The sequence below is a fragment of the Brassica napus genome, chromosome A4 (assembly GCF_020379485.1).
Source record: "Brassica napus cultivar Da-Ae chromosome A4, Da-Ae, whole genome shotgun sequence".
Lineage (NCBI taxonomy): Eukaryota > Viridiplantae > Streptophyta > Magnoliopsida > Brassicales > Brassicaceae > Brassica > Brassica napus.
Genome location: NC_063437.1, coordinates 10,342,230 through 10,361,372, shown reverse-complemented (window position 1 = coordinate 10,361,372; position 19,143 = coordinate 10,342,230). Strand labels below are relative to the sequence as shown.

The window sequence follows — 19,143 nt, the reverse complement described above, 5'->3', positions numbered from 1 at the left end:
CTTTTGACTGATAGGCCAATTGGTTTCCACTTAATTACTTAACACCATCTCACTAATATAGAACGCCATTTTCTAACCATGCTCTAATTGGTAACATGCAGAATGGTGGGAATCATGTTAAATATGTGATTCTGCAAAAGTTTCAAGTTAACAAAAATTACCGAATGAAAAACAGAAAACACAAGTATGCGTTTTAGTATATTATTACACAGAAAATGATTTTTAGTAGATTATTTTCAGAATCAACATTTCATATTATTTAATTATATAACAATAAATAACACTATAGTGATAAAAAAATATTTTGACAAAGGCGCGTAAGTGAAGCTTGGAAAAGGAATAGTGATAAATTTTTATATGAGACAGCTAATGTTATAAATAAAATTATTCTATAATTTGATTTTATAATATTATAGGTGTCAATATTTATTAAAATATTTAAAATAAAGTAAATCTATTAAGAATAAAGTAAATTAGCTAAGTTTTTCTGAATTTAGTTATATTCTGTGATAAAATATATAATAAAATTTTATTTATTAAGGATAACAATGTGTTTTGCACTCTAACTTTTAACGTGATAGATCGAATGCTAAATCACTTTGTAAATAATAATATAAATATATATTAGATATTTTGATTAATCTAATTAATATCTATTTTGATATTTGGAAAAGTTTATCCAAACGTACAAGAAAATCATTCTGCTGTTTTCCTTCCGCAGATTTTAGTTTGTATGTTGCTTAATTATTATTATTATACGATTTTGCAATTAAGTAATTTTTATCGACTGGAGCCTTAATAAAAAGTATTTTCTTTCATTTATTTAACTCGAATTAAAGGTTAAGCATTTATTTAGTTTTCTCGAAACGGACGATAGGATTTCGGATCAACTTGCAAAGACAAATTTGAATTTACGTTGCATGCATACACTTAGCAACGTGAGCCATCATTTTTCAAACCTCAAAACAAAAATAATCCAGCAGCAGCAAAGAAGACAACGTTGGAGGAAAAAGAAGAAAAAGAAGAGGCCGAGTTCACAGGCTTATTATCTCCCTTACTAATTTTTAAATCGTCTTCAGGTTGCGCAAGCTCATCAGGTCCTCTACCAGCATTGAACGGCGCATAATCTTCCACGACCTCAACTCCTTCCGGCGCAAGATTTATAGGGACTTCGTAATCTGAGTAATCTGTACCGTCCGTTGAGTTATTCCCGACGAGAAGCTCTGGGGGAGATTTTACAGTGGTGGTTGACGTTGTTGTCGGTGGAAAAGGTGAAGATGAATCGGCGGCGTAAATTTCACCGGCTAAAGCAAAAGATATGAGAAGGAATAAGAAAGCGAATCGTCGAGCCATATATGTATACGTTTACGTAGTATAGAACGTGCGTGTATGAGACAAAAAAAAATTGATGCAGCTCTTTGTGATTTAGTATGTATGTAAGGTTTCTCTGTGAGATTGAGAGAGATCGGTTGAGAAAATGGAGAAGAATGAATGAAAACGAGAGGGAAGCTAAATTGGGAATTTATAAAAGCTATTAGGAAATGTGTATGGTTGGTGATTGAAACTAGATGTTAGTTTTGTTAGTTTAATCAAAAGCTGTTATTTTATTTTTTTTGTATACTGTTTTCACAGTTTTTAGAATATGGTTCATTGATATTTTTAGCGTTTATTAGTTTTGTTTTCTTGTTAAGTGACAACTCTGAATTGTGAGTTTATTAAAGCAGTACGTCAAACGGAGTATATGTAGAAATTGGCAGAGAGAAAAAAAACAAATAGTTCTATTTATAACCATGTGGAGGTTATGAACATGTCAGATATAAAATGAAACGAGCAACGATATATCTTGTGAGACAACTATGCCAATAGATATAAACAAAAAGAAACATATATGCAAATTTACTGGTAAAAAATGGTCTGCGTTAAGTGGTGGTCAAATAGCTCATGCCTAAATTCGTTTCCTTTTGAGTTCGAGTTCCCCGTTGATGCAAACTCGTTTGCACATCGGTTAGTGGGGACCAGAGCCAGTCTTTCAAATTTTGTGGGCTCCACATATATATATAACTATAACAATAAAAGGAGCTTTTCTCTGTTCTCCTTGCACCACGTCAGCACGAAGGGAGGGGCATTCGCCGACACGTATCGCTCAGCCAGAGACCCATGTCTTTCCCTTATGTTCGTGTTTCTTTTATGTTTTAATGAGAACTGAGCTTTAAGTTAATTGGTTTGTTTTGGCCCGTGCATTTGGTCCGTTAGACACAAAGGTGTTTAAGGTTTGTCGGCTTCTTCCTCCAGAAGCGACCTTTCCGATGTAGCTCACGAAATCAAACCGTCGCCGAGTTCTGTAACGCCTCCCAAACCATTAATCCTTTCTTTACTCTGATTTTTCCTCAATTAATCCACCCCGTCCATGTTAATCAAACAAAATACCTCTTAGTTTTCCATCGTAATTGGTTCGAGCTTCCTGTATAAATGTCTCTCATTTTTCGATGATGAGTACAACCCAAACGGTTTCGCAAACGATTTTGCTGCTCAACACAGTCCGGCTTCTGAGGTTTTGGAGTCCCATCATGTGAAGAAAGGAAGCGAAATCATTGGGTTGACATGCTGTCCGTAGACAAGCAGGTGATTCCCGCAACCACAACTATTCTCAAACTATCCCTAAATTCTATGGAGCATTAAAGGTATGATTTTTCTCTTTTGTTTAGATCGGTTACCTAGAACACTGTCTTCTCTTTTAAAATCAGAGTTTTTCTACCCGTTTTGCGCAGATGTTTTTGACATTGTCGGGCTTTGTTGTCATATTGATGAAGAACATCCTGTTAAGGCCAAGAACGGGGTAAATTAACGATCATCAAACCCTTCTTTTAAAATGTTACGTCGCTGGAGACATGACCATCTGATGCTTAGGTTTATTCATGTCTTAGCTTTAGCTTTTTTCAGATGTTACAGAAAACTTGTTTCTTTTATAAAGTTCGAAGCTTTGCTTAAAATTCAAAATTTTGTGATAATAAACTTTTCTGCATACCTCATGTGTCTTCTTATCAGATGAGTCATTGGCCTTATGAATCCAGTTTTTAGTATTTCGTTAAATTGAGTATTTTTCATTAGCTGACAGTCACTAAATTAGTGATGTTCATGTTTCAGATCATACTTATCTGTTTTATATTAAACTTGGCGTTGAAAAAATGTGATCTTTATTCTCTTTCAGTTCTGTCTTGTATAAAGAGGGTGGGATTGGATATAGCCAGCTTTAAGATATCCTTTCAACTTTTTATGCTTTGATGTGATCCCTTTGTTCTGTCTATAAACGAAGTCATGTTGTTTTTCTGTTTTGAACTGATGCCTTGTTTTCTCTTTAAACGTAGTCATGTATTTTTTCTAAGGAAAAAAAAAAAATTTCTGTAGTAATTTTCCATTGGACACTGGACAAAGAGGAACAAAGGCTTTTTGTCACAATATTTCTAAATAATATTCATCTTTTTGTTGTGACAGGTTCTGTTCTATGGGCGGGAAGTTAATGGGATCGATACACATCGTCGTTTTTGTGCCTCACTACATGAGCGAACGAAGGAAGGTGGATCAATGATGAATTATCTTCTTCCGTTTTCATTTAATAGTATACTTGGAGGCACTGCACAGCATCACCTCCATACTTCAACAACAAGAATCCAAAATATCAAAACTTGCAAATTCCTCATTGGGCTGCAGCTTAGCATGCCTTATCCAAATCGAGAGATCGACTTATCTACTTGGGAGGTATAAGAAGCACATCATCATCATGTAGGAACATGTATCCAAAATTTCACTTCCTCTACTACAATCGTTTCTCCTCGCCCTTTTCTCAGGCTATTGCGGTTCTACCTTATCTAGATAGAGAGTTCACCAGCTAAGTGGCAGGAGAAAAATGTGTTCGGAAAATTTTAATGTCATGGTGAGTGCGAGGAAAGTCTTCAAGTTGTTGTTATAGAGAATATGGAACAATAGAAACTCATTGCTCTTTGATGGTAAACTGTTTGACGTTGAGGATATGGCGAGGAAAGCCTTTGCTGATCAGCTGGAGTTGAATTAGGCTCAAGTGGTTGAGATGCAGGCTGATCAGTTTTCTATGTGCTAGTCCTTTGACTTCAAGGATGAGAGAATCCCTCCACTTCAGTCTTGGGTCAAGTGCAGTATCAAATTGTCTTGGAATGCATCATCCCTGGTAAACGGGGTCTTGTGGATACTAAGGAACGAGTTTGGAAATGTCTTTTTGCACAATAAAAGTTCTTTTTTGAGGATAAGTTTCAACATTGAAGCTCAGGATAATGGTTGGTTATGGGCTACTGAGAGCATAGTTAGTTGAGGTTTAATAAGGTGGTCTTTGCAGTGGAAGCAGCTGACTTGTTAGATGTGTTATTGTCAGAATAAATAAAAGAATAACCTAAGTCCCACATCGGATATAAATAGAATAAAGTCTAATAAATATAGCTGGTTCAATCCCACTTAATATGAGGGCTTTTGGGAGCAACGTCCCAAAAACAAATCTGTGAAGGTTTGGGCTCAAAGCGGACAATATCATACTAAGCGAGGGGTTGGACATCTGGTGACGGACGTTTGGCTCTAGTTGAGCGTCTGGCCTCCAGCGGGCATCCGGTCTGGCTCTAGTAGAGCATCTGGCCCAGGAGTGCATCTGGTCCATCACAACAGATTGGTATCAGAGCCAAGGTTCCGTGGTCCTTGGTTTGAGAGGAGGATTGTCAGAATAAATAAAAAGACAATCCAAGTCCCACATCGGATATTAGACATAATAAAATCTAATATATATAGCTGGTCCAATCCCACTTAGTATGAGACCTTTTGGGAGTAACAACCCAAGAACAAATCCGTGCGGGCTTAGGCCAAAACGGACAATATCATACTAAGTGAGGGGTTAGACATCTGGTGACAGACATCTGGCTCTAGTTGAGTGTGGCCTCCAACACGGGCATCTGATCTGGCTCTAGTAGAGCATCTGGCCCAGGAGTGCTTATGGTTCGTCACAACAGTTATTAAACCTCGGTGTGGCTATCCCTTAAATGGTTATCTTCAAAGATTTTGGCTTTTCTAAACACTATTGGAAGCTGGAAGCTTGAAAGACAGTCAAGGATATTAATACTTCTGCCTTCCTTATTGCCAATATTGTGATTTCTTTGGATCTTTCCCAATCGTATGTGGCTAGAAGTTTTTTTAATTGGTTCTTTTCCTTTTTTGTTTTGTTTAAGAAATCATGTGATTGTTTTGGATGTGCCCATTGTTTTGGATGTGATTGTGTTTGATATAGGGTTATTGGTTGTAAGGATTTGTCTTTCTTGTCTTTATTTATTTGTTGTAAAAACACTACTTTATTGCAGTGTTCTTAAAACCGGACCGACCCGATGGTTGAACCGGGTTCGACCATGAACCGGTCACATAACCGGGTTGAGTCTACTAATTGGTTCAACCATGAACCGGTCAAATCCGAATTGGATCTCTGAGTTATTAAACTGATAAAAACCACTAAAAGTTAAAACCAATGTTTTTAAAACCGGACCTACCCGATGGTTGAACCGGGTTCAACCATGAACCGGTCACATAATCGAGTTGAGTCTACTAATTGGTTCAACCATGAACCGGTCACATAACCGAATTGGATTTCTAAGTTACTAAACTGATAAAAAACCAACTAAAGTTAAAACTATCAAAAATCTATAAACCATCCATATAAACATTAAACTAGTTTATATTCATAATGTTTTATGTTTTAAATTCATTTATATTTATTATGTATTATATTTACTAGCATTACTTTTAATTTTAAATTTATAAACACAAATATATTAAACCAGATTATTGAACCATATTTGATCTGATCGAACCATATTAAACCGTGACCCAAAAATTATCCGGTTCAGCTTCCGATCCGGTTTTAAAAACACTGCTTTATTGGTAAAAGTAATGAAATATTATCAGTGTAAAATAGTAGGAAGAACGACGGGGAGTTAGCCACCCTCAGGTTCACCACTATCTCTATATAGGGTTTTGGTTTGGGTGTAACGGTCATAGTGAGTTGGACTGGACGTGGAAATCTTCGAGACTAGTTCTGGCTAGTTTGGTGGTTCTCTTCCATGCCGTTAGGTGCTTTTTGGCTAGTTCTGTTATTGGATTCTTGGCTTGGTTGGGTTTCGGCATAGCGGTCCGAAGCTACATGAGTTATTGTTTCAAAATTTAAAGGTGTCTTTCTCTTGGTAGTTCATAGTTCTCAGCCCTCGTTCTCGATTCGTGTTGGTTCTTTTGGTCCGAGCTTGATACATTGTTATTCTAGCTTTTTGGCTTTATTCTGCTATTTGAAAGGTTTTATTCATTCAGTTTAGGATTGCTGTTCAACTTTGCATTTATATGAAAATTTTATGAATTCGAAAATTGATATAATAATTTAATATTTTATAATAAAAAAGGGTAAGAAGATTCCAAAACTTGGCCGTATGCGGCTTATAGTATCGAAAGAATCCCCTATATATTATTTGAGAAGCATTGCAACATTTTTTGTAGCCACGTGTCATCACTAGAATGATTTTTAGAATCCTTAGAGAAATATGTTGGTCCATCTAAATATATAATAAACTTTTTATTAAACTCCAATAAATACATTATTAATGTGCTTCATTATTTCCTTAAATAAGATTTCAGAATTGCCTAATGTGGCTAAAGTATATATGACAATTAATGATTTTGAATAATAAATATTTGATAAAAATAAATGTGTATTATAATTATATTTGCTTAATTTTAAGCTATTAAAATAAATTAAACAATCATAGTAACCATATAATAAAAAAAAAAATTATTTATATATTATATTTTGAATTTTTTAAAACGAGTATAAATTACTAAAACTGTTAAAAGTTTCACATTCAAATTTTGTGATATATGATTTAAAAATTTTCTTATGACATGATACAAATAATTAAAAAATAATATAAGTTGAAAGTCTCATTTAATAAGTATCAAAAATAAAAGATATATAAATATATGTATCATTTTAAATTAAACTATATACCATATAAAAATACATAAATCTCTTAATTTTGAAATTTACTTTGAACATGTTTTTGATAAAACAATTGAAAAAATATTGACCACTTAATTTCTTAAAATATTATAAATTACTTAAACCATTAATCACACAGTAAAAATTTTGTTATCACTAATTTAGACTTTTTGCTATAACAGATACAAATGATAAAAAAAATAAATATGAGCAAAAATCATCATCTAATAAATATTAATATTAAAATATACCATATATATGTTACTATCATTTAAATTTAATTATATATCATATCAAATAGAAAAAATATTTTTTCGATTTATAAAATTTATTTATATGTTTGCACCAATTTAATTATATAAGTAGTAGATAATAACTTTTATTTATTCAATATATATTTATTATTTCATAATATGTTATAAACATATAATATATAAAATAATTTTTATATATAATGTTCATCCCGCACAAGGTGCGGGTCTTAACCTAGTTAACGTTACTACACGTACGTCTTTCTATATAACTACGTGTCGCCTCCTCTCAATCTCCTATTTTCCATGCGAATCCGTTCCTCATTCTTCTCTATCTTCCTCCTTCCCTCTTCTCCTTCTCATTCTCTTACCTTTCTCTCGATTCTCCTCTCTCTCCGGTCTCCGCTATGTCTCATGCTAAATCCCGCGAAGACGCAAATGGTGAATGTCGTGATTCGAAATCTAGGGTTACCATCGTTGGAAGTGGAAGTTGGGGGAGCGTCGCTGCTAAGCTCGTCGCTTCTAATGCCCTCAAGCTTCCTTCGTTTCATGGTATTGTGTCATCTTAATGCTGTTTTCAAAAACCAAGATCGTGAAATCTTGAAAGTTTCCTTCTATTTATTTATAATCGAAATCATGAACGGAGTTTGCATCATTCATGTATGTATGTAGAATTGTTCGATTTCGATGATTGTAGTGTGCCAATGATTGGATGAATCTTTTGATTAAAACCCAATACGTTTCAGATGAAGTGAGGATGTGGGTGTTTGAGGAAGTCCTACCAAATGGTGAGAAGCTCACTGATGTCATCAACAAGACCAATGTAAGGAACATGGATGATGCTGTTCTTTATTTATTTATTTATTTATTTATTTATTGCGATTCTTGATTGGTATGTGTAGTTATTTTCTTGGTTTATTGATTAGGAAAATGCTAATTACCTTCCCGGGATTAAGCTAGGAAGAAATGTTGTTGCGGATCCTGACCTTGAAAATGCAGGTTAGTGACTTTCTCCTGAAATTTTTATCATTTACATGATTGAAATTGATGAGTTTAAACCGATGCAGTGAAGGAAGCAAACATGTTGGTTTTCGTTACACCGCATCAGTTTATGGATGGTATATGCAAGAAACTAAAGGGAAAGATAAAAGGAGAGGTTGAGGCTATATCCCTTGTCAAAGGAATGGAAGTGAAGAAGGAAGGTCCCTGTATGATCTCAAGTCTCATCTCCAAAGAACTCGGTATCAACTGTTGTGTTCTTATGGGTGCAAACATCGCAAACGAGGTCATTACATCGAACTTTATCATCATTTACATGATCCAATACATTATGGTTTCACATTTGCTGTGACTAATACTGCAGTAACAATAATACAGATTGCTGTGGAGAAGTTTAGTGAAGCAACGGTGGGATATAGAGAGAGTAGAGAAATAGCTGACACTTGGGTTCAGTTGTTTAGTACTCCCTATTTTATGGTCACACCGGTAAGATATTCACGCTTCTTCAAATGTCATTTAGAAAAATAGCTGATGGTTTTTCATATAGAGTTTGGTCAGTAACAATGTGGCTTTTGTTAAAAATAGGTCCATGATGTTGAAGGAGTAGAGTTGTGTGGGACATTGAAGAATGTAGTGGCTATTGCAGCAGGTTTCGTTGATGGTTTGGAAATGGGTAATAACACAAAGGTAAGTGTTTCCTCCTTTAAAGAGACTTAAGCAGTTCCTAAAGTTAATCTTTTTTTTTTTAAACATGTCTAGGCTGCAATCATGAGGATTGGTCTAAGAGAGATGAAAGCACTCTCCAAGCTTCTGTTTCCATCTGTTAAAGACAGTACTTTCTTCGAGAGCTGCGGTGTAGCAGATGTCATAACAACTTGCTGTATGGACTGAACAAAATCATAATTATCTTTTACCAATTACAGTGACTCCCTTTTGACTATTGTTTCACTAATTACCACTACAGTCGGAGGAAGAAACCGAAGAGTTGCAGAAGCATTTGCCCAAAGCGGAGGAAAAAGGTTCAACCTTTTTTGTTAATCAATGTGACCTCTGGTTCACTTTAACTGCTTCTAGTTAGTGTATTGATGTTCTTTTTTTGTGGTGTAAATGTAACAGGTCTTTTGATGAGCTTGAAGCAGAGATGCTAGAAGGGCAAAAGCTACAGGTCCTAAAAAGGAACTTATAAGCTTGGTTACTAGTATTTGTTTAACCTGTTTATCTTTGTCTGATTGCTTATTGAAGGGTGTTTCCACGGCAAGAGAGGTGTTTGAGACTCTGAACCATTGTGGTAAGTTGGAGATGTTTCCGCTGTTTTCAACGGTTCACCAAATCTGCATAGGTCGTCTTAAACCTGATGCCATTGTTAATTACCGAAATTTTGGTCCAAATCCAAAGCTTTAATGGCTTGATCGAACACAGTCGTATTTTCAATGTCGTAATCAGAAGTACTGGATTTGTTAACTAATTTTGAAGATTCACGAACGCGATTCACATGACTGTTAGGGCCTGACTGGTTCAAACGCAGCGGTTGCGGTTGCGGTTGCGGGAGTTTGTGGATGCGGGCGGTTGCGGTTTCTAGCGGTTTTAAGAGATTTGTACGACTGGTACTGCGGTTAAAAATTGGTGCGTTTGCGGGTGACTTATGACTGGTTAACTACCAAATGCGGTAACAGTCAAATAATAAATTAACAATATTTACATTTAATATAATTATAAAAATATCAAAAATCATAAAATTATAATAAATATAAAATTTATATTTAGAAAGTTATAATTTTAATTTTTGAAAATTTATTGAAATTGTTTTTATTATAAAATTTTATAATATTAATTAAAATAAAATAGATATATTTTAATATTTTCATAATTTCAATTTTAAATTTTTTATTAAATATTTTTTCTTTGTATATATATTGTTTTAAAAAAAAAGAAAAATATTTTACCCTCCCGCAACCGCCCGCAACCGCAAACGCTAGCTGGAGCCAGCTTTTGAATTTATGAGATTCGGAGCGGTTTGAAGCGGTTTAAGGCGATTTGAGTGATTGTTGCAAACCGCCGACAACCGCTACCGACCGCAAAAGCTGCGTTTGCGGGTGGTAGCGGGAAAACCAATCGCCACCTTAGTTAATAAATGTGGTAATTTGTATATTACTATTTTAAGTTTTTAATAATCAAACCATACCCATTTATTTTAAATTATTATTAAAATTTTCAAACTAAACTGATCGTACTAATCAAATTTAATCCAAATTATTTAAGTTACCAGAACTTTACAAAACCAAAAGAAAACAAAAATTGAATAGTTTTGTTTTTCAATACCCATAATAAAATCGAAAAACGGAATTAGCCAAACTGGAATAATTTTTGTTTGGTTTAACGCGATAAAAAAAGTAGTATCCAAACTAAACGAAATTTGAAATAAACTTAAACAGAATCAATCATAGTAACGGAATAATAAAGTTCCCAAAAAACAAAGAAAGGGAACGCCGAATGCTAACATGTAACATGTACTGTTGTAACTGTACCACGAACCTTGTGACAAATAAAAAACAGTAAACATGTAATGTACAGAGACGTTAGAGCATGAGCATCAGTGAACCCCCCCCTTTGGGGTTCACCTTCTTAATTTTTTATTATTAAAGTTTTTATTTTTTTTATTTTGATTTTTTAAAAAAAAAAAAAAAAAAAAAAATTGACCAATTGCGGGCCGCCACGTGTCGTGGGGCCCGCACTACAGTGATGAACTTTAGGAGAGAGGGTATCATGCAGAAGAGGTGAGAAGGAGTGAGTTCATCACTTTTGCTTTTTTTAATATTTTTTTTTTCTCGTAAAACATGTGAACCTCCCTCTTGAACCTCTAATGCTCTTGCTCTTAGGCCTAAAGAGACGTAGTCACGCTGTCACGTAGCTTATTTTGGAGGCACCACGTGTAAGTAAAGACAATCTCCACCGCAAAAACGCCACGCAGTTTTATTCGTGAACAACACAACGTCAGGCAGTCCATCCCGCTCCAGAAGAGACCATGGACGAGAGAGAGAAGAGAGAGCCTTTCCCAATGAGTGGAAACAAATAACAAATCAGAAAATAATAATTCGTATTTTGATTTCCCTTTTTCTAACATTTTTGCACTCTTTTAACTGTAAAAAGGTTCGCTTCCTCTTTTCTCCTGTGGCTATCGCTCCTCTCCGATTCCAATCTCCGGCGACTCCTCTCTCCGATTTAACACTCAGTGAGTCTCCTTCTCGCTTTCTTTTTATCTTTCGTCTCAGCATCCGTAACAAAAAAGACCTCGCTATATTCGTCAATGGCGATTTGGAAATCGCTTTTATCTAGTCTCGTTATGTAGCGATTGCGATGCTCGAATCGATAAATGTATTCTATGTTGTTTGGAGGTGGATTGTGATATAGAGTTTGTTTTGCTTGTGAAATTTGACGGATGTGAAGTGTCAGTTTGGGTATGAAGTTGCATGTTCTTTCATGGTGCTTAAGTCCATCCCCAAGTTCAACAATTTGATATATCTTTTGCTTTTGATCTTCTTAGGCAATGAACTAATTATGCAGTTGATCTCAGGATCAGTAAACTATTCAGCTGATGACTTATTGGGTTTTAGGCAAGATTTGTGTGTTTATGTTTTGATCCATACACAAGAACAATGTAGGTTTAGTATAACAAGTTAGTTCAAAGACATTCTCATCTTTCAAAACCATGTCCATAGATCCTAAACCTGCAAAAATGTTAGCTTCTCATAAAAAAACTCTCTACACTCATTTAGACTTTCAGGGTAGACATCACTAGGAATTTCAGTTGCGCCGCTGTCAAATGTTAACAAGATGAGTTTCTTTTTGCTACATGTGCCTTTTTTGTCTGAGACTTTGAGATGTTTGTTGTCCACAGCTATGACCAAAAGAGCAGCGGAAGAAGCTCCTCCTTCAACGGATAGCAGCACAACTGGGCCAAACTTTTTGGGTTGCTACAGAGATCAAGTAGCAGAGCTCTTGTCTCAAGAAGAGAGGATCCCCCATCATGAAGATGGTGACACTAAGAAGCCTTCTACTGAAATTATAGGAGCTGGGATCTCAAGTCTAAAACGAGAGAAGTTGAAAGCCTTGTTAAGGCAGTGCGTGACAGATCTCATTCCAGGAGTTGATGAGGTACACTGAACTGTTCCAAAAATATCACATTTGGTGTTGTTGATGCTTCGCTTTATATTTCAGAGGAGAGGCGATTAATATTTTAGAATTTGTTTTTGCAGATGCAGTCGCGTGCTCGCAGCATGCTCCTAATGTCTCAACTGAGTAACAAAAAACCATCAATCTCAGTAACCAATGAAGAGGTGAGATGATACGGTTCTTTCATTCTTCTCCCGATAGGTGTTTATGAAGTCCTTTTTGTTCCCTTAGGTGGAGGATGATATACAATTACTCATGAAGTCTGATCCTCGTCTTTTCAAGGAAATAGTGAAGAAACATACGGATGATGTACTTACCAGCGTAATGCTCTAACTACCTTTCCTTCTTCTGTAACATATCTAGCTCGTGTAACATATCTACTACATCCATATCTTGTCTGAAGCACAAAATTTATCTTTTTCTCTTTGCTTTGCTAGCTGAACAACATGCAGCAGCAAGCCGAGAAACTCCTTGACAATGTGGCCACTTCATGCAGGTATATAATGCAGTATCTTACCTTTCTCTCTCTCTCACTCTCATCCTTGACAATCTTTTTCCATTGTTTGCTTATTTGTTGTCTGTTAACTCATATTGGCAGACCTATGAGCCGGGACGAGAAGCGAGATCTTCAGAGATCAATCAAGGAGCTTCCTGGAGGAAATCTAAAACGCATTGCTGAAATCATAAAAGACCACCGTGCAGCTTCGGGGAAAGCATTCTCTGATGAGGTCACTGTCAACTTGGAGGAGGAAGTAAGTCATCAGAAAAAAAATTAACGTAGACTTCTTCGTCCAATGGTTCAATTATATGATTATAACAAAACTTTGAAAACATTTTTGTTTCAGGATAACGTAATGCTTTGGAGGTTGCATTTCTATGTGGCCGCGGTGAAAAGTGCAAGGAAACTAGCAAGCTAGGTAGTAGTAGTAGAGGTACATATCACATTACTCTTTTATCCCTTGTCCCGAAGTTGTGAGTATGTTAGGAACTGACAAGGAGAAACAAACTTAGCACTCAAGGTTTTATCAGCTTAGGGTTTTTTTAGCGTTTTAAATAGAAAGAAGATCCGACCGGTTGTGGTTACAGTGCAGAGCTTTTTCTTTAAAAAAACTCGTCTGCTTTGAACAAAGAATCTGCGAAATGAAGTTTTGATTCATCGGAGTTTTTGTTATTTAGTATCTGTTTTTAACATGTTGAAGATCCCAACATTTAAGTGCCATAAGAAGCGGAGGTGAGTTAGCCTATAGGATTTTCAAAGAAGTCATAAGCTAACTACAGTCACAAATGCTCTCAAATAATATCAAAGTTGCAATGTCTTCTGGATAATCTGTAAAGCATCCGAGTCATAACCAATCATTACAAACACGAAACCACCTGCTGGGATTGCGACCCTGATATATTTAGTACAACTGTTATCATTAACAACAAAGTCGTTGTAGTATAGTGGTAAGTATTCCCGCCTGTCACGCGGGTGACCCGGGTTCGATACCCGGCAACGGCGCACTATTTTTATTATCAAGACATATCTCTGCGATGCATTTGAGGGTTTTTTGAAGATTGCTCCACCATTGCTCAAAGTTCGCTTCAAAGACGGAAAATTCGGTGTACTAATGTAAATCGATTCACCTAATCATTCTTCGTCACCGTCTACCACTATTTCTGCAAGTCTCCCATTTTAGTTACTCTCGCTGATTTAGAGTCTAGAATTCAGTTTCTTTTCTTTTTCTTCTTTAAGGGTTTCTCTTGGATTTAACAAAAAAAAAAGTATGGATAGAATCAGTGATCTACCAGATGAGATTCTTCACCACATTGGTTCCTTTCTCTCCGCAAAGGAAGCTGCTTTCGCTACTCTTCTCTCAAAACGGTGGCGTACTCTCTTCATCATCATACCAAACCTTCACTTCAGTGGCTCACTTACACGTGCAGCAGGAGGACGTTTCAAGGATTTTGCGGATGGAGTATTGGCTCTACCTGTCAGCTCTCGCGTCAGGACATTCTCTCTCAAATTTAACATGTCGCTCGGTGCGAAGACCTTATCAACCGTTGTCTACGTCACGTGTTGAACCGTGGTGTTTTGGTTCTTGAACTCCACTCAATAAGTTCAAGAACCAAAACACCACGGTTCAACACGTGACGGAGACTACATGTTTGGGAAATGGTGCTCCACCGTGTCTAGTACGACCCTTAAGAGACTTACTATTCGACGTAGGGAGTGGTTTTCTTATGATGAAACTGACGAGGAGAACATTAGAGTTGATTCTCGGTGTCTTACCCATGAGTTTGATTACGTTAGCTTCCATACTCCTGCTCTAACCTACTTGGAGTATTCTGACTATGTTCCCAAGGAGTATCTAATTGTTAATCTCAACTCCCTTGTTGAAGCTAATCTCAACCTTTGGGTTGATGAGGAAGGTGTCTGGAGGCCTTACCATGCAACTACTTTCAATCCCATGACTCTTATTAATGGTTTAAAAAACGTTGCGATTTTGAGCTTAACCAGTGAAGCTGTGGAGGTTAACTGTTCCCATCTCTCTTTTGATTATAATCTTGAAGTTGCAATTAATTTATGATTCTTTTTTTTTTTTAATTTTTAATGTTTCAGATGTTTGATGTCTTGAATGAATCAATCCCAATGTTTGTAATGGTGTCTCAGTTATCTCTTGGCCTTTCTGAACGATGTTGGTTTTCTCTAACAAATGTGATAAAGAAATTTCCAAATCTAAAGACTCTCATCATCGAGGTATATATATATAACCCCCTAAAGCTATTTGCTATTTGTAAATCTTGAATCCAAATTGTAATTGTGAATCTTTCTTTTATTTTGTTTTAAGGGTTCCGTGCACTATGATTATTCAGAGTATTCTTGCCTATTGTCTTGTCCGGTGGAGGTCCTGAAGATAAACGAGTACTATGGTTCTGTCAACGAGCTTGAACAAACGAATCATTTCTTGGGAAAGTTGCCACGCCTTGAGCTGGTGGAGGTTTGTGCTCAGGAGACATCTAGTGAAGCAAAGCTGCAAAAGTGCAAATCATGGCCGAGCTACTAATGATTCCAAGAGCTTCGTCCAAGTGCAAAATCCAGGTCGAGTTTTTTCCAGATAGTTAGTTACTAGGACTAGCAAAATCTAATGTTTTCTACTTTTGGTTAAGTATGTTTGGAAGTTGTTGGATACATGATGTATGTTGGTTCAGCTAGGATTTGTCATTAGGATACAATTTAGTCCTAAGTATTGTTGACATAAGAAGACCTTGTTTGTTTTGTTTCTTCATATCTGGTAGTAATTGAAAAACATGACCAAACTATACATAATTTCAACAAATTTATAACAATAACTCTAAGCTGTAAATCTTTCACCAAATTAAATACATTTATTATTCATTACATTTTTTAAACCACTTCCTCTCAATTCCCTTTTATTAACCAATAAACCAATCACAATCATCTAAAATTAGCAGCAGAAAAAGAAGCTTCCTCTACCTTCCTTCTCAGGCGAGTTTGTGTCTGTAGTAATCTGATCTCCGTCTCTAACAGCCATCAGTGAGCAAGTTCCAGGCGATTCTGGTGGCAGCACGGTGTTTTCTGATGAGAAAACACGTTTCATTGAGGGAGGAACAAGATCCGGTGCTGAGATTGTGGAGAGGTAACGTAAGAGAAGTTGAATAATCTCTGTGAAGTTTGGTCTGTCGTTTGGATCTTCTTTCCAGCAAGATGTTACTATCATTGCTAAATCCTCCGGTAAGTCATCTGCACTAGGCCTCACGTTCTAACCGGAAAAATGTAAAAACAAAAACAAACAATCTGGTTAAAGCACACAACCAGTTTCACCGGTAATATAAAAGGTTTGAGAATCAAGAATGAAAAGGTTTCCAAATCAAGAACCAACCTTGAATGCAGCAGCGTAAGCAGCTTGGAGATTTGACATGCCTTCGAAAGGTAACTTGTTGTGGATAAGCTCCCACAAGACAATGGCGAAGCTGTACGCATCTACCTTGTGGTTATAGTGTTTTTTCTCACCTTGCCTCAACGTGACCGTGCTATAAAGCTGTTTAATTAAACCATAATTTGGGATTAAGCAAATTTCTAGAACCAAATAAATGATTTGATCGTAATGCATATGAGTTAGTACCTCAGGAGCCATCCAACGATAAGTACCAGTTTCTGCAGTCATCATCTCGGTTAGTGACTCTTCCCTAGCTAAACCGAAATCCGCTAGTTTAACAGTCTTGTAATCTGAGGTCAAGATCAAGTTCTCTGCACTCCAAAATGATTAATAAGTTTTTTTATTTATGAAGTCTTGAAAGTGTGGTTATTGGTTTTTAAATGTTACCTGGTTTGAGGTCACGATGAATGATTCCATGAGAGTGTAAACATTCCATTGCTCGAGCAATGTCAAGAGCAAACCCAACAGCTAAACGTATGTCCAAACGCCCTGGACGCAAACTCACAAGGTATTTACGCAATGTACCACCGAGTAAAAGCTCGGTGACTATAACCATGATTGGTTCTTTGCAAGCTCCAATGAACTACACACAAAAAATAATCAGAACGTTTGTAGTGTTGTCTCTAACTCTAACCAAACTCATTTAGCAAGAAAGATGCTGAACCTTGACTAAATTCTTGTGTTGAACTTTAGACAACATAGAGACCTCTCTCGCAAATCTGCTATCTCTTTTGGCAATCTCTTCAGGAGATTCTCCCTTTTTAATAATCTTTATAGCAACTGTTTTGTTTTTATACCTAAAACAAGAAAACCAAAGTTCAAGAAGAACAAACTCCAATGAAAAGAGGGAAACAATATTAACTGAAGTCAAAAAGTAGATAATGAACTTACTTTCCTTCATAGATTTTGGCATGAGATCCTTCACCAATCTTGGGACCAACAAAGAGATGTTGAGGATCAACGACCCATTTAGGATCTAGTTGATCTGAGTAAAACCCAGTTCCAGATCCCATTTCAAAAAGTTTTTAAGATTTTGATGGTCTTTTTTTTTATAGTTAGAAGAAACCTGTCAAATCAAAACCCTTTTGATGATCAATCATTCTTGGTACAATCAGAAAGAAACAAAATGGCTTTTAGAAAGAGGGGCTGTAAAGAGAAATCAAGAGACGTCCATAAATGTAATCAAAAACAAAAAAAAAAGACTTGAGAAAGAAACAATAATCTCAATTTTGTGAATAGCAAAGACAAAAAGAAAGATCGCTCTCTCTCTCTCTCTTTGGGGCTGAACTTGAGTTGACAAAATGGGAACTGAAGATGAAACCCAGATGGAGAGAAGTGGTCAAAACTTGATGATTAATAGTCCTTACTTTTTTTTTTATGTTGGAGTTTGAGATTTATATGAATTTATAAAACATTTGTTTTCTTTTTGGATTTCAATAAGTTTAGGACAAGAAGATTGAATGATCGAAAGATGTTCGCTTTTTATGTGCAAGTAAAGTGACAAGAAATCTCATATCTTTTTCTCTGTCTCTCTCCATATTTTGTTCTGTCTTTTTTTTTTGTTGGTCGGCATGATTTACAGAAGCATAAACCGAACTAAATCACCGAAATTGATCCAACGAACCGGACTTGCACAAATCTTAAACCGGGAAAAAGTCAAATTAATACAAAAAAAATGGAAGTTTCCTAGACCGTCAGAGCAGTGAAACAAGTCTTTCTCTTTTTAAAGAAAGAAACAAAACAAAGTCTTTTATTAGTTTTTCTTCAACAACCCAACAACACTCTTTGATTGATTGACAAAAGGACAAAAGATTTGTGCGTGTAATAAAAGATGGTGGTCCAAAAAGAGAAATAAAAATCGTCGGTGGGGTGAGAAATGTGGACCCTTTTTAAATTTTTACTTATATAAAATTTAAAGATCAGTCTGTCCTTTGGTACTTTACAAAGGAGATCATATAATTGTAACAACTAAACAAATGACGATATATCTTATTTCACCTTTTTTGTTTTTCTATCATGTTGGAAGATGGTGAAATGAGATCAAGTTAGGCCTCTATCAAAATTGGACTCCATTATCGCGTAGATAGTACACGTTGGGGTCGGATGTCGTATTCGGATTAGACCCAATTAAAGCCATAGGTGATTAAGAACTCAACCCAAAGGCTGAGCTAGCTTAACAAGATGACATGTACTGTCCATTCTATCCAAAGAGATTGCTCATTCGAGACACGACGCCATATCAGTTTTAAGGAGAACGCTTGAGCAATTTTGTGTAAGAGTCCTATTCCTCCTTAACTTTTGGGTTTGGAGAACCAGAACACAAGAAGGCTGTGCAAAGACTTTCTGTTTTCTCGAAACACTTTTTAGGAAGACAAAATGCATAGCTTCGGAAGTTTATACTGTTTACAATCACGGACTGGACTAATTGAAAGAAGCCAACAAAGAACAGAGTTTTGTCGACCAAATAATCATTCGAGATCGAACTCCATCAATCAGAGGTTCATAATCAGCTTTCTGGTTAGGGGAAACCGTAGGTAGCAAGCATATAGGGAGAAGTTCTGTTGGGATTCCCAGTTCATCAACAATTGTATATATATCCCTTATATATCCATCTGCAACGTACTAAGCAGATTTTTCAAAAATGTAAATAACAATTTCCAACTATATACTTCTGAATTTAATCACGTTGTGAACACAAGGTCATCCATAAAATATTTAGGTTATAAGATTACAAATA

The 19,143-nt window shown here is 35.9% G+C and overlaps 5 protein-coding genes and 1 non-coding gene across 6 annotated transcripts; 4 read left to right on the top strand and 2 right to left on the bottom strand.

Moving 5' to 3' along the window:
* Window positions 1–960: 960 nt before the first annotated feature.
* On the bottom strand, window positions 961–1,353 carry LOC106449630. The gene has a single exon (XM_013891370.3). The coding sequence runs from the start codon at window positions 1,351–1,353 to the stop codon at window positions 961–963; it is 393 nt and encodes a 130-aa protein (XP_013746824.2).
* Window positions 1,354–7,602: 6,249 nt separating this feature from the next.
* Window positions 7,603–9,798, top strand: LOC106446172 (glycerol-3-phosphate dehydrogenase [NAD(+)] 1, chloroplastic). The gene is given in 11 exon segments (XM_013887863.3): window positions 7,603–7,666; window positions 7,669–7,848; window positions 8,043–8,119; window positions 8,223–8,295; window positions 8,364–8,581; window positions 8,674–8,781; window positions 8,881–8,982; window positions 9,055–9,175; window positions 9,260–9,314; window positions 9,412–9,460; window positions 9,538–9,798. Coding segments are annotated over 11 exon segments (1,206 nt in total). The 3' UTR covers window positions 9,697–9,798.
* A 1,596-nt stretch (window positions 9,799–11,394) lies between these two features.
* LOC125607931 (bromodomain testis-specific protein-like) lies at window positions 11,395–13,626 on the top strand. The gene is made up of 7 exons (XM_048777479.1): window positions 11,395–11,524; window positions 12,191–12,447; window positions 12,549–12,629; window positions 12,697–12,786; window positions 12,903–12,961; window positions 13,064–13,217; window positions 13,311–13,626. The coding sequence occupies exons 2-7, from the start codon at window positions 12,193–12,195 to the stop codon at window positions 13,380–13,382; spliced, it is 711 nt and encodes a 236-aa protein (XP_048633436.1). The 5' UTR covers window positions 11,395–11,524; window positions 12,191–12,192; the 3' UTR covers window positions 13,383–13,626.
* A 177-nt stretch (window positions 13,627–13,803) lies between these two features.
* Window positions 13,804–15,734, top strand: LOC106448337 (F-box/LRR-repeat protein At3g62440-like). The gene is made up of 4 exons (XM_048778129.1): window positions 13,804–14,526; window positions 14,566–14,978; window positions 15,068–15,205; window positions 15,297–15,734. The coding sequence occupies exons 1-4, from the start codon at window positions 14,232–14,234 to the stop codon at window positions 15,510–15,512; spliced, it is 1,062 nt and encodes a 353-aa protein (XP_048634086.1). The 5' UTR covers window positions 13,804–14,231; the 3' UTR covers window positions 15,513–15,734.
* Window positions 13,895–13,966, top strand: TRNAD-GUC. Its single transcript has one exon. It is a non-coding gene; the product is annotated as a tRNA-Asp (tRNA).
* Window positions 15,735–15,766: 32 nt separating the features above from the next.
* On the bottom strand, window positions 15,767–17,909 carry LOC106446170 (serine/threonine-protein kinase STY13). Its single transcript, XM_013887861.3, has 6 exons — window positions 17,298–17,909; window positions 17,071–17,203; window positions 16,794–16,989; window positions 16,593–16,717; window positions 16,350–16,508; window positions 15,767–16,229 (listed from the first exon to the last, which is right to left on the bottom strand). The coding sequence occupies exons 1-6, from the start codon at window positions 17,417–17,419 to the stop codon at window positions 15,915–15,917; spliced, it is 1,050 nt and encodes a 349-aa protein (XP_013743315.2). The 5' UTR covers window positions 17,420–17,909; the 3' UTR covers window positions 15,767–15,914.
* Window positions 17,910–19,143: the final 1,234 nt, after the last annotated feature.